Source organism: Nyctibius grandis, chromosome 21 (genome assembly GCF_013368605.1).
Source record: "Nyctibius grandis isolate bNycGra1 chromosome 21, bNycGra1.pri, whole genome shotgun sequence".
Taxonomy (NCBI): domain Eukaryota; kingdom Metazoa; phylum Chordata; class Aves; order Nyctibiiformes; family Nyctibiidae; genus Nyctibius; species Nyctibius grandis.
This window is the reverse complement of record NC_090678.1, coordinates 6147674-6161500: the sequence shown is the minus strand read 5'-3', so window position 1 is coordinate 6161500 and position 13827 is coordinate 6147674. Positions and strand designations below refer to the sequence as shown.

General features: G+C 55.2%; 1 protein-coding gene across 1 annotated transcript; it reads left to right on the top strand.

Moving 5' to 3' along the window:
- Positions 1 to 228: 228 nt before the first annotated feature.
- On the top strand, positions 229 to 13297 carry STX6 (syntaxin 6). Its single transcript, XM_068416893.1, has 8 exons — positions 229 to 285; positions 2540 to 2709; positions 3304 to 3398; positions 5168 to 5230; positions 7486 to 7608; positions 8869 to 8975; positions 10435 to 10529; positions 12112 to 13297. The coding sequence occupies exons 1-8, from the start codon at positions 251 to 253 to the stop codon at positions 12186 to 12188; spliced, it is 765 nt and encodes a 254-aa protein (XP_068272994.1). The 5' UTR covers positions 229 to 250; the 3' UTR covers positions 12189 to 13297.
- Positions 13298 to 13827: the final 530 nt, after the last annotated feature.

Below are 13827 nucleotides of genomic sequence, written 5' to 3'. Positions count from 1 at the left end.
GGCACGGACCCTCCTCCCCACAGCGCACCCCTCCTGGGGGCCGCTGCCCGCCCGGGGGGCACCGGCCGCCCCCTCAGCAGCTCCCCGGTGCCGCAGCTCCCCGGGGCAACCTCCACGGCGGCGCGTACGACACCGCCTTCACCCCCCGCCTCCCCCCGGTGCGCAGGCGCGCGGCACGGGCCGGCGGGGGCGCGGCGGCGGCGGCGGCGGCGGGGGCGTGGCTGGCGGGCGGGCGGGCGGCGGCAGCGCCATGTCGATGGAGGACCCCTTCTTCGTGGTGAAGGGGTGAGCGCCGGCCGTGGGGGGATGCGGGGGGCCGGGCTGTCCCCGGGCGCAGCGGCGCTGGGCGCGGCCGCCCCCGCAGCAAAGGGGAGGGCCCGTGGGGGTAAGGGGTGCGCGGGGGATCTCGGGCGGGAGAAGATGGCGCCCCCGGCCCCGTTTCTGCGGCTGGGGGGGTCTGGGGTGGTCCTGGGCCCTGCTGGGGTGCGCGGCAGGCCGCGGGGCAGGTGTCGGGCCGCGCCCCCCCCCGCCCCGCATGGAGCCATCCTCGCTGTGCAGGCCCAGGAGCCCCCCGGGGCGAGCTTGGCGGGGGCACCCATAGCCCCGAGGGCACCCCCGGCCCCGGGGGCGGGCAGGGAAGCGGGAGGGGCTGCGGTGCCTTCCCTGCAGGTGCTGGCCTAACTTGGGGCCAGCCTGCCCGCATGTCCCCTGGCTTGGGGAGCGCCCCCCTGCAGCAGGCAGAGCGGGGCGGCAGCTGGCGGGTGGCATCCCCAGGAGGTCAGAGCCGCGGTGTCCGGGGGGAGAGGAGCAGGGACCAAGCTGGGGGAGAGACCGCAGCACGGACGGTGGCCGTGAGAGGAGGCAAGCGGAGAAGAGCCTGAACAAAGGCGAACGCGACCAAAGGTGGTCAAGGCAGGTGGAGAGGAAAACTGTCCTTCACGCAGTGAAAGCACCTTAGTCGCCAAAAACCACCCTGGGGCCAGCTTCAGCATCTGCTGCAGGCCGGTCACCTGCCCCACATGGCAGCGAAACCGCTCAGGAGGTGCTGGTAGGGGAGCAGTGGGGAAAGCCGTGCGAGCAGGAGGGGTGCGAAGGGGTGCTGGTGCAGCCATGGAAGGGGGATCGCTTTGCCAGGTTGAACTGGTGCTAAGGGGGGGAAAAAAAGATGAGGTGCTGTGGGTGGGGAGCAAACGTCCTGTCAGACTTTCTGGAGAGGTTCCCGCGCCATGCGGGGAAGGGCTGGGAGGGGAGAGGGGGTGTGCTGCCGCTCCCAGTGTTAATTATTACCCTGCAGGTTGGGGTGGAGGGAACTGGTGGAGGCCATCCACGTTGTGTTCAGTTTGCTTTTCTGGGTCCGTAACACCTCCCATGGGAGGGCATCCAGCTCTGCTTTAAATTCCTGCTTGTGAGTTCTTCCCCAAGTATGCCCAGATGAAAAAAACCCAAAACTTTTGTAGGCAACTAGTGGAGGGAGTGAAGCTTGCTGGATCCTCAGTGCAGGCTGCTGACTTTAGGGCACTAGATGTGGCAGGCTCAGAGCTGTAGGCGTGCGAGAAGAGGAGGAGGGACGTGCGTTAGGGTGCCAAGAGAGTGCAGCTTCGACAACAAAGTTGAGTACTCCAGGCCATGGTGTGACGTAGAGAGAGCTGCAGTCCTGGCTCCCCTGCAGGGCATGGGCTCGGTCCATCCATCCCGGGCTTCCCCTGCTGATAACCTGCTTTCCTGCACTGGGGATTAACACCTGCATCTTACATGGATGCTGCACGCAAGCTCTTGGGCTCGTGGTGGCCACCTTTCGTGCCAGCGAAGTCTGGTCTCGCCTGCATCCCGCGTCCCAGCTTCCCATGAACCTGGGGGAGCGGTTCACAGCTCAGGACCACAGAAACCCACACTGATGGACCGTGACCCAAACGTACAGACCCGCTTGCCCCAACCCATCAAAGCAGCGTTGGGTGCTGTCAGCAAAGCCTGCCTTCCCATGCTGTGAATGCCCTCGTCTCCAAAAAGCTTAGAGCAGCAGAAAAGAATTCTGTTCCCTAAGCCGGCGTGGTAGAGCTGTGTATTTTTTTAATGCTGAATTAAAATAAACAGTGTTGCACTCATCCCTCTGCCTGGCTGTACTGTGGGGACAGTTCCTGTAATCCTGTGTGCCCTTGGGGTATCTCACAGAGATAGTCAAGAGTCTTCAGAGGAAATCTTGTTGAGAGGAATGCAAAACATCAGTTGCCAAAGAGCTGCCTTGTTCAGACGCTCTGCCCTGGCTTGCCTGGGTGACACTCGACAGAAACTTCCCCTAAAGAAACAGGTCCCTTCATTAACAGCTAACTCGTAAGTTGTTGCTGCTCAGCACTTTGTGCTGCAACAAGAGACAGGATTGTCCATCAGGTAGGGCAGATCCTTATTTTACTAAATCAACTAAAAATTGTTTGGGAGAAAGCTGTGCTTCCCTGCTCGGCTGGACACGAGGCTGTCCTGGTGTGACTACTCCAGAGCAACTGCTGGTAACCCCTTCGCTTCTCTGTGATCGCCCCGGCTGCAGGGAGGTGCAGAAAGCCGTGAACACTGCCCAGGGGCTCTTCCAGAGGTGGACGGAGCTCTTGCAAGATCCCTCCATCGCCACAAGAGAAGAAATCGACTGGACCACTAATGAGCTCAGGAACAACCTGCGGAGCATCGAGTGGGACCTGGAAGACTTGGATGAAACAATTAATATCCTTTCTGTGGCCCTTTGGAGGTAGGGGCGTGCGGGTCCCGAGTTGTACTGAATAGCCGAGTACCAGTGCGTGCCAGTAGTTACTTTTTGCAGAAATCAGACTATTTGGGATTGAATTTTGCATTTACATCGGCTTTTCCCGAACTGCAAATGAGAAATTAAGGCAAATGCGTTCAAAAGGATTTTCCTTTTTGCCTTTTTGTTTTCCTTTGGACAAGGTATATTCTAAGATGCTTTGTTCCAGGAAGCCTGTTGTGTTGTATGAATTTGAATTTCTGTGTAGTCCGAGATACTCCAGGCTGGCTTCCAGAGATAGTCCTTTTCCCTTCATCTGAACACTCCTGAGAGCTCTGTGCAGCATCAGAGAACCAAAAAAAATGCAAGAGGGAAGCCTCACGCTGGTGCATGTACTGTAGAGCAGGTTCCTGCCATGCCTGGTGTTTTCCTCTCGTGTTTTGTACTTTGCTGATCAAATTTTGGGAAAAGGCAGGGTGCAGTGGCCGTGGGGTAGGCTGAGGCACGCTCGGGGTTTGTGTATCGTTGTGCCTACCCGACACCACTAACGGGGGACTCCTTGACTCGCTGCCTATGCATCGTTGAGGCAAACCCACGGAAATTCAACCTCGATGCGACGGAGCTGGGTATCAGGAAAGCCTTCATCACGAGCACGCGGCAGGTGGTCAGGGTAAGGAACGTGGGTGGGAGCGTGGGGAAGGCGAGGGGAGTAGTTAGGTGGTTAAAAAAAAAGAAAGCTCGTGACCATTTCCGTGCTGAAGTAGAGAGCAGAGAATAAACCTGCTACCTGCTTGCTCTCAGTCTCCCTCCTGGGGCTGCCCAGAGGGGTTTGGGGCTGCAGGGGTGCAGGTGCCCCAAGGCATACCCTCCTTTGCTGCTGCCACCCCTTAAAATCTTCACACCTCTCTTGGCAACATCAAGCCTGGGAGCCTGTGGTAAGCGGGAAGGAAGAGTAAAGACCCCGCTGTGATGCAGGGGAGGCTGGAGCCTCCCTTCAGACTGCCCTGTGCTTTTGTAGCGCTGGTTTTCAAAAACAGAGAGTCTGCTTTGAACCCTGACAGCTGGCTAAAGCCTAGCGTGACTGACGGGGTGACTTCAGCTTCCTGCCGCTACAGGACAGGCCAAACCACCACTAGATTTATTTTTAACTCGAGGAAGGTCTGTTTGGTTTTTTTTTTTTAGTTTAAGCTCACACTTCAGAAGCAAAAGGAGGATTTTAACAACTTGGTGGTAATAAATAGAGAAGAAACATCTTCCCAGAAGCTTCACTGCCTGGTAACAAGCTGCTAGTTAGGAAGTTTTCTCCCTATTAATAGCCACACTGAGCTTAGCTCAGTTTCTGCTGCCCCTCATGACTCTGCTTCATGAAATGCATTGCAGTGGCTGGCAGCAAGCTTGTTCCCCTACCTGCAGTCCTGTGGTCTGGATGCAGTTCCTAAGGCTTGCTGCCTGGAAACTGGTCCCGAAACCACGCTGGCCTGGGGTAGCAGGCAAGTGCTTGCTGCCCTGCCCTCGGTGTAGTCCACTCCCAAACGGGCAGGATCAGGCAAGCCTGCTCCGTGGTCCTCCTTTCCTGGCTGAAAACTGCTGGCTCATGGGTTTTGGAGCAGTGTCTCTTACTTAAATGAAATTCATTAGTGGCATTATGCAGCTGACTTCCAGTTTCCATGGGAATTAGTGATGCACAGCAGCATGTGCATTCACCGGTGAGAAGTAACCGAGTGGGATTTGGTGCTCCTAGGTGATGTATCACACATCTCTGAACAGTAAAACGTACCTAAATGTTCTGGGGACATCAGAACGGTGCTGGTGGGTCAACCCCTGCTAGATCACATTGACTACTTGGTAAGCTACCCTATAAAAACCAGACTACTTTACGGTGTGATGGGGAGCCTTCTGTGGCTAGCGAGCTTCTACAGGAACTCAACAGCCAAACTTGATAATGAAAATCAGCAAAAATTGATGAAAGAAAAAATGTAGGCATAGTCAGAGAGGATGGCCACAGGACAGGAAATCTATCTCGTCCTATGCAATATAAAACCAGGTGCCACAGGGAATAAAGTGCAGGGAGTTACAGGCTTCCAAGACCTTGAAGAACATGACTCTCCCTTACAGTCTATCAGTGGGAACATTAGTTTAATATTATACAAATCAAAGTGTTTCTGGCTGTCGTGGAGCAAAATGAGTAGTAAATAAGGAACATGTTCAAAATATCCCATTGCCGTTGATTCTAGTGTTAGTAAAACAATGAACTGCAGTGAAGCTTTCTACAATATCCTTCCAGACTCTTCAAAACTGTACATTTTCAAAGAAAATCTCCCTTCCCTCGCTCCCCCCTAAAGCAGCCTTGCTGGGTATAGACTGCCCTGTACCACCCTGAAACTGCCTGTCACCTTAAACCCAATGCTCACGTACTTACTTCTTTCATTGAACAAACAGGAGATGAAGGATCAGATGTCAAACTCCTCCATGCAAGCGCTGGCTGAAAGAAAAAACAGGCAGGTGAGAACCAGAAACGGGCAAGTGAAGTGAATGCAGGGGCTGTTTGGTACTTTGAGGAGTGAGGAGGATTTATCAGCTCTGGCAGCTGTTGTCTTAAGGTACGTGTTATGTGAAACTTCCATTTTCACTAATTCCGAGGCCCCACATTGTGAGGTAGATGTATGTCATTGATCAAAATTGTGTAAAAGCTGTAATTACAGTATATATTCTGTCTGTAGTACATCCCCTTAAAGACCTTTCTTCTGGGAAGGGGCTTGCACGCTGCAGCAGAGCTGCGTGTTTGAACCGTGTCCGTTTTGCTGCCCTGAGAGAGCTGGTTCTCTCAGGCACGTTGCTGCCACCCTCTTCCAAGCCTGTCTCTCGAAGCTGTAAGTCAGCACTCGCCATCTGTCTCTGTCTTCAGATCTGGTTGTGTACAACTGTCAGTGTTGCATCATCCCATGGAAAGGGGAATCTCCCTCCTCCTTGGGGGGGAACAGGCTCAGAAGCCATGTCAGTGATATAATCCTGCGCTCTGCTGTGTTTAGGAGCCAAGAGGCAGTATCCTTTCACACAGCTGCCTCTTGTAATAGTTAGCTATGGAAGGATGGAGCTCAAGGAGTCTCAGGTTGTCTGTGCTTGTAATCTAAGGAATAGAAATAGATGGGGCTTGTGCTTCTCCCCAGCTGACAGGGAGGCTGTAAGGAGATCTCGGAGCTGCCTCAGTGAAAGCTGGTGTGTGCTTCGTGCAAGGAACTTACCTGGCTGCGTCAGTCCTACCACTTGTGGCAAAAATGCCAAACTGCAGCAAGCTACTGAGAAGCACAGAGCTGATTCCCGACCTTGTTACAGGATTAATTGACGTGCTTGGCAAACACCTGAAGAAGCAAAGTCCCTTACACCCTCACTCAAACAAGCCTGTAGCTGTCTCTGCGTTTCGCTGCTTCCCTTCGCGTGAAGTTCCTGCTAGCTGCAGGAGACCAGATGGCCCAGCTCACGCGGAGACATCTGGTCAGGAAAAACCGACTTCCCCTTGCTGTCTTCCTCTGCCTTCCCCAGCCCCTCGCCTTGCCCCAGACCGTGCAGCCTGGGCTGCAGCGGCTCTTCCAGCGTGCCTGTGTGTCTGAGAGGCAGGCTGGTGGCAACCTGACCCTCACGGGCTGAGGCTGGCAAACAGAGCCCTTCCTGTTGAAGCTGCAGCAGAACGAGCACACCGTGTTAAATAAGTGATAGCTGCTCTTGCCCCAAACTGGAGAGAACCAGGAGTTTGCTCAGTGCCTTGGGGCAGACAAAGGCAGGTGTCCTGCTGGCTGCCTGCACGGTCAGTCCCTCGGCTTTCCTCACCCCCGTGAACCTTGTAAGGCAGATGAACCATAAAGACCGTCTTGTTTTCAGCCTGCCAGAGCAGCTTGGTCATTGGCTGGCTGCTCTTCACCAAGACTCAGCCGTCCCCTCCTGCCCACGTCCAGAAGCTGTGAGACAGTCTCGTGATGAGCTGGCCTTGCCTCCACCCTGGCGGGCAGAGCTCCCTAACCCGTTCGTAGTGCTGCAGGGTGCAGCTCCTCACCTGCGGGCCACGTTCATTCTCCAGCATCTGTTGCTCGTGTTATTCCCCTTCCAGGGACCAGACCTACTCAGCTGGAAAACCACGTCTCTGCTGGCCTTGCACAAGCTTCTCTGTTCAGGTTGTAGAGCAGGTAGCAAGTATAGTCTCGTGTGCTGGGAACTGAACAGTATGCTGGAGGAACAGGTAGCCTGAATCAAAGAACATGAGCACACAACACTGCTGTGGTTATATATTGCACTGTTTTACTGTCAGCTCTGCTGGTTAAGTGCTCTATCCAGACCCTCTTAAGCCCTTGTCATCAGTAGCACAGCGTTCAATTCAAGCTGTACATCTGTTAACACAATATACCCAGATACTTTCCAGCTTACATGTCCTAGCACACAGCGCTGCCTCCTGAGCAGATCTTTGCTAGTCCTTTGTGCTGTGCAGACCTCCTGTGTACACCGTCTGTCAGTCGTGCTCCAGCTCTCCTGCTGCTGGAGAGGCATATCTGCAGTATCAGGCTGGAGAGACTTCCCAGGCTGGCATTTGGGCATTGTGGTGGTGTAGTTCGTGACAGCACTCTGGCTGAGGGGCAATAGAGCAGGAGAAAAGGGATGCTGTATGCGTGCGTACAGGAGCGTTGCCTCATCTGCCTTCCCACTACACCGTGGAGGTGGGCTGTGAGCGGACACGAGGGGGTTGCTAAGGGCTCTCTGCATCTGTTTAGGCGCTCCTGGGAGAAAGCGGGAGTCAGAGTTGGAGCTCTGGACCTGACAAATACAGCCGTCTGGACCGGGACCTGCAGTTAGCAAATTCACACTTCATCGAGGAGCAGCAGGCTCAACAACAGGTAAGGCAGCTGGCACCATGCAGACTCAATACCTTTGCTTGCCAAGTGGGTGCCAGGGGGATGAGGCACGGGCTGCAAGAGCCAAAAATAAATCCAGTCCTTGGCTGGTGTAGATCCAGGAGCCTGACAGCCCTCTTTGCTTGCAGCATATACCTGTGCATGCATCTCCTGTATGGCACAGCTTTGGATGTGTCTTGGAGCAGAGATGTTACTGCTTGAGGCTTGGGTCCTCTGCTCTGTGCAGAAGGCAAACAAGGTGATCTGTAAGATGTAGCACACTAGGCTTTAATACTCCAAGGACTGCTGAAATCCTTGGAACAGTAGAAACTGCAAGCTGAAGAGAGCCCGTTTCTCTTGCGCAACTTCCTCTGGTTAAAAAAAACGAGCTGCTGTTTGCTGTTGTTTGTGTGCATCTTCATCGGAACAGGCCAGGAGCAGGAGCACGTGCCTGCTTCCTTTTCCTGCCTTTGTCAACACGAGATTTGTTCTTTGCGAGAACCCCCGGCGAGGTGCTTCCCTGGAGCCCAGGGGTTTGTCTGCAGGATTGCCTGGGCAGCGCACAGACCTGCATGCACCTGCCCACCCAAACACAGGCCTCTAAGCAGGCGGCTTCTCGGAGGCAGCAAAGCTCCTGCCCCACGACACCTCCCCGGCTTTCAGACGAGTTTTACCTAGTGACTCCAGGAAGATAAATAGATTCAGAAGTAGGTAACTGGGGTAAATCTAATCCTTAGTGTGACTGTGCCCTGAAAATGACTTAAAACATCAGCAGACCTATTCCTTTGGCACATTCAGAGCCAGGCTTGCTATTTTAAGCTGTAGAAGCTGCGACAGCCTTTTACTCACCTTAACCCCTTGTTAGCTGCAGCATGTTCCAGGTTGCACCTCCCAGGCACAGCATCAGCGTGGCTCCCTGGTGCCCGCTGCTGTACCTGCAGGGGGGCTCACGGAGGTTTTGCTGACCGGCCCCTTTGGTTTTAAAGAGTCACCGTAGCGGTGGGTGCAGCAGGGAAGGGAGGGGGCATGGCTGAGCTGAGGCTGGATTTGCAGGGAAGTCAGGAGTCTTCAGCCAGCTGTGCTGCGGGGTTGTCGTGCCAGGGAGACTTTCCTGCGGCTGTCACTGCTCCAGCGTTCCTTAGGAACACAGTCCTCATTCCTGGTGGCTTAGGTCTGTGCCCAGAGTGTCCATCCACCTGATTGACTGGCTCTGACCCAGCTGCAGACCTGTAACTGCCCGTTTCCCTTCTCTTTGGCCCCCAGTTGATTGTGGAGCAGCAAGATGAGCAGTTGGAGCTGGTCTCTGGCAGCATCGGGGTGCTGAAGAACATGTCCCAGCGCATTGGTGGGGAGCTGGAGGAGCAGGCAGTGTAAGTGGGAGACATGGTGCCAAAAACCTGGTGGGGTATGGGGCTGGGGGTCCTTACACTCATATCTCTGCATTGTTAGGAGCTTGAATTTACTAGTCCCTCAGGCAGCCTCTCCTAGCTGGTCCTTTTTACACACTCCCCCTAAATGCTCCTTGGCTTCACGCAGCCAGCAGCACCAAACAGACGAGGGAGGGAGGGAGGTGCTGTGTCATGGGGAGACTGGGCACGGCCCCACTCCACAGCGTTTCGGGCTGCCCCTGGATAACTGCTTGACCCGTCAGCTCTCGGCCCTGCCTTGCCACTCTGAAACACGCAGCACAGAGCCACAGTTAAAGCTAAAAATAACCCTCACCCACGCAAAGGGTTAAAGGGTAGTTCGCAAAGTAATTTTCATCCGTCATTTACATATAAATTAGATTTCTTTCTCAGTTCTTGTCCTTTGCAAGCAAGTGCATAAAGTTTCCAGTTACACAGGCTAACAGCTACGGCTTCCAGAGAGGCTTGCAGGGTTCACGCCTGAAAACCCCGCTTGTTTGGCTGACAGGAGTCTGGAGGACTATGTATGTCCCTCATGAAGTGATGTCTTCTTGGATGGAGAGGAGGAGCTTTAAACCCACCTCCTGGGTGAAGACTTGCAGAGTGAGAGTCTTCTGCTCTCACGGAAGCAGATCAGTGTGATGTGTCATTTCCAGATCATCACGTAAGCCAGCAGTGCTTCCTAGACAGTAGCAGATAGCTGCTGTAATGACTTTTTCACAACTCTTTCTTTTTTCCCCACTGAATGAAGGTTTAACAAGTGCCCTACACCTCCAAATGAATGAAGCTGTCCTTTCAAACGCAGTAAGCTTTAAAGTCCTGCTGACTGGAGACGATTGAATTGGTACCCTAACTCTGGACGTGCTCATTTCTCTTCAAATGGGTTCTTGGCGTTGACAAAGCACAGCTTCAGGAAGGCTTGGAGATTCGTGACAGTCGCTGTGTGGAGGAAGGAGAGGGATAACTTCCATGCAGAGCTTAAAAAGCGCCTTAAAAGCAATTGCAAATCTCGTTCCTGCTTGATATGTGATTGGAACAAGATTTTAGCTTCAACTGCAAGCCCTGAACAAGAAAAGAGATTTAAAGTCCAAGCTGGCACCTAGGTCTATCTAACCAGTCTCTGCTGATCACATAATAAATGAGACTTTCCTCTTAAAAGGAGGGAAACCCCCACTCCTCACCTCACAGGGGTGCGTGGAGATCAGCCACGAGCACATGGGGGGGACCAGTCTGACAGGAGTCCCAAATGACTTCCCCTGCTGCTTCAGCAGGTTTTTTCCCCCCTTGGGTGTTTTCAGGAGACCAGGCTGCGTTGTGTTTCTCCGCCAAGGCGCGATACACCGATCCCATTTGTGTTTTGATCAGTGTGTGCAAGCACAATGAGAAATCCCACTTGCTGACCAGTGCTGTCCTCTGTCCCCAGGATGCTGGACGACTTCTCCCACGAGCTGGACAGCACTCAGTCGCGGCTTGACAACGTCATGAAGAAGCTCGCCAAAGTGTCTCACATGACGAGCGGTAGGTCCTGGGGAGCGGGATCCTGTCCTGGAAAGGGACAGACGAGCCCTCGGCTCTCTGGGCTGGAACGCTACATGCTCCCACCTACCGACAGCCATCCCAGACCCGAGCAGAGGGGAGGGAGCAGCTCTCAGTGCTTGAAAGAGGGGGAAGACTTCCAAGCCCCGCAGCTGCTCTTGCCCAGACACTGCTCTGCAGCCTGTCCTTTGCCTTTGCTTTATTTACCGATGCCTTTCTGTTTGTGCTGCTGCTGCCACAGTGGGAAAATCCCCTCTGGATAGTAGGAGGAGAGGCTCTGCAGCACTTCCCTGGGCTGCCTGCAGAGCAAAAGCTTTCAAGGTGCCATAAAACACTCGCCACCACGTGTGGCTTCACCCCCGCACCAAACGCTCGCCTGCGGCAAGCCCCTTCCCAAATCCCACCTGCCCCCGGGCCGCTGGCGCCTGCCTGTTGTCAGTCAGATCTATCTTAGCTGGCAGAGGAAAGAGGCGATTTTTGTGCCGGGGAGGGAGGCTGAAACCATGAGAAAAGTCCTTATAAGGCTGTGCCTGCAGCTGGTGGGCTGGCAGGGCGCCGCGGGCAGGGCAAACAGGAAGCCTGGCGTGCCTGCCAGGAAGTCCCCCGCCGCCGGCGGGCCTCCCCCAGCGCTGGCTGCGCGCCTGGCGGCCCCCTCCTCCAGTACCACTCGCCCGTGGGTGCTCGGGTGAGTTGAGAGGAGAAGCCTTCCTGCTCTGCGGGGTTAGGCCAGCCGGGGGATTGATGAGGTGATGGAAATACAGCCCTAGAGAGACCCTTTGGAGTGCTGACAGGGCACTTTGGGTCACCGGTCACCCAGTGGCAGCACGACCGCTGGCAAACCTTGCCTGTCTCCCCTTTCCTCTGGGAAAAACTCTTCGATCGTTGCAGAGCGCTTCCGAGAGCTGTGCAAGAGCGTTTCTGCTACCCCTGGCATCACCCGTGCCCGGTGTACCTCTTCCCAGGGCAGCTGCTGTGCCCAGAAGCTGGGGGGGTGCCAGCAGCCCTGTCCCCGTTGCTGCACCGTCGTCTCGCAGGGTCTTTCTCCGCCGTCACGGACAGGTAGCAGCTCGGAGGCAGTGCAGCGTTGAGCATCTGCAGAGCACGCACGGGGCCAGCGAGGTGTGAAGGTGTCCAGGGGAAACCTCATTCCTGGCACACTCCTCAGGGGAGCTGCTACGAGCTCTTGCTGGCAGCTTTCACCAGACCTCTTCTTGTTCCTCTAGCAAACACGTTGCTCCCCGAATGAGCAGCAATACGCAGCAGCTCTCTGCTTGTTCCTCCCGATTGCTTTTGAACCGGCTTATCAATCAAATCTGGTTTGAACCTGGTTGGGGAGAAGCCTCAAAATTCCCGCAGCTGTCCCCAAGAACGGATGTATCCTGGAGGAGAAACACCATCGCCCTGTGGGCTGCAGGGGGATGTGCTGCCAAAGGAGCTGCTGCTTGGGCTTTTTATGGCTGCTTCAAGCTTAAATTGGGCTCCCAGCAGCACAGCAAAGAAAAGCTCTCCCCCGATTTTCCTTCCCTGTTAAAGCAGGACGACTGACGCTTCCTTTCCCTTCCAGACCGACGGCAGTGGTGTGCAATTATTGTCCTCTTCGTCGTCTTGCTGGTGGTGCTCATCCTGTTTTTCGTCCTGTGATGGACTGAGCTTCCTTGGACGCCCCCTCCCCGCCCCCTCGGCCCCGTAGCACGGGGAAACGAAACTCTCACCGTTTCCGTCCGCCTACAGACAGCCCCAGCAAGAAAACCCGCACCCAGCTCTCACCATTCTCCGAGGACTGTGGCTCGGCTCCACCGGCGTCTCACCTGGCCCCGGGGAGAGGGGGTGGAGGACTGGAGCTGCCTTCTCCCTCGGTGAGGTGCAATCTGGACCTGGGCTCCAGGTCTGGACTTAGGGGGACTTGGGCCCTGCGCTTCCACCCCGTGCAGGTAGGAGCCGGCTGCAGCGGTCCCGAGCCGCCTGCGGTTGGATGCGGACGCAGAGCAGCGAGCCCTGGGGAGGACGGGACGGGGCAGGGGGGAGGAATTAATTAATTCACTGAGCTACAAACCACGTCGCCAGCCAAAAGCGTTACCGGGAGGAGCGGTGGCGTGATACCCCACACAGCCACGGCGAGGGAGGGGAGCCCCGGCCGAACTCCCCCCCCAGCGCCACGCTGCCTTCCTCCCACGGCCCGGCTCCATGCCGCCACGATGCCCCGGTGAGGCCGCATCCCCATCCCCATCCACCGCCCCTCGGCAGGAGCTTACACGCGGGTGAGCCGGAGCGGGTAGTGTCCTGCCATGGGCTGGGCACGATGAGAAACCGCAGAGCTTTCTGTTTGGGTTGGTGCAGGCTGAAAGCTGGCGAACAACCCTTAGCCAGAGAGTTTCTTAAAGCTTCTGAAATTGCCTCCTTCGTTCTACAGGCCTCTAAAGCTCATTGACTGATGCTTTCTTTGCCCTTGTATGACTGAGTAACTGCTTCTGTTTAACAGCTGCTTCTCTTTGGCAAGTGATTTGTCAGGTCTGAAATAACTTATTTTTTTTAAGGAAGAAAAAAACTGTAAAAGATTTTTTTGATGACCGTTGGAGCCACGTTTTCGCTGCGGGTGCACGACACGCATTGTCAGAGGAGCGGGGCTTGATTACGTATCTTAAGCGCATACAAACTTGTAAATAGGATGTCTTAATTTTTCCTGGCCGCTGTGTTTTTGGACACCTCTCTTGTAAGCATCCAAAAGGCAGGAGATTCAAAGCTAGGTCACATTTCTGTGTTCCTTCTCAATCCTTTTGTTACCTTTGAGTGCTCTCAGCAGTGCCGGATGGCCTGGTTGTCTGTGCCGTACGGTGGGTTAGGAGTTACCGGGTGGTCGATACCAAACCCCTGGGCGGGTGCTCTCCTCATTAACGCACGCACAATTAGCACAGACCTGCGCTAATTATTTCAGCGGTTGCTCTGTATCCTCGCAGAGCGCCTCGTGTCTTTTGGTTATGCTGCGAGAATCCCCATTCCAAGGCTGGCTGTTGCAGCGTCTGCGCAGCTCCTTGGGCTTAGCGCCTCTCCACGAGCAGGTTCCCGGGCCGTGGGTCCCACCCTAGAGGGTGGCCCAGCTGCTGGTGTCACCACAAGCCACCAAACTGCCTTCAGTCCCTTCCCCCCCCCGTGTATGTTTACTTTTCCTGTTGTTGGTGGTGCCCCTCCCGTTAACACTAAATAAACGCGTTGCTGCTGCCCGGCGTGGTGCAGCGGAGGTCACCGGTCCTTCTCACAGCGACCCGTGCTTGGGGACAAGCCA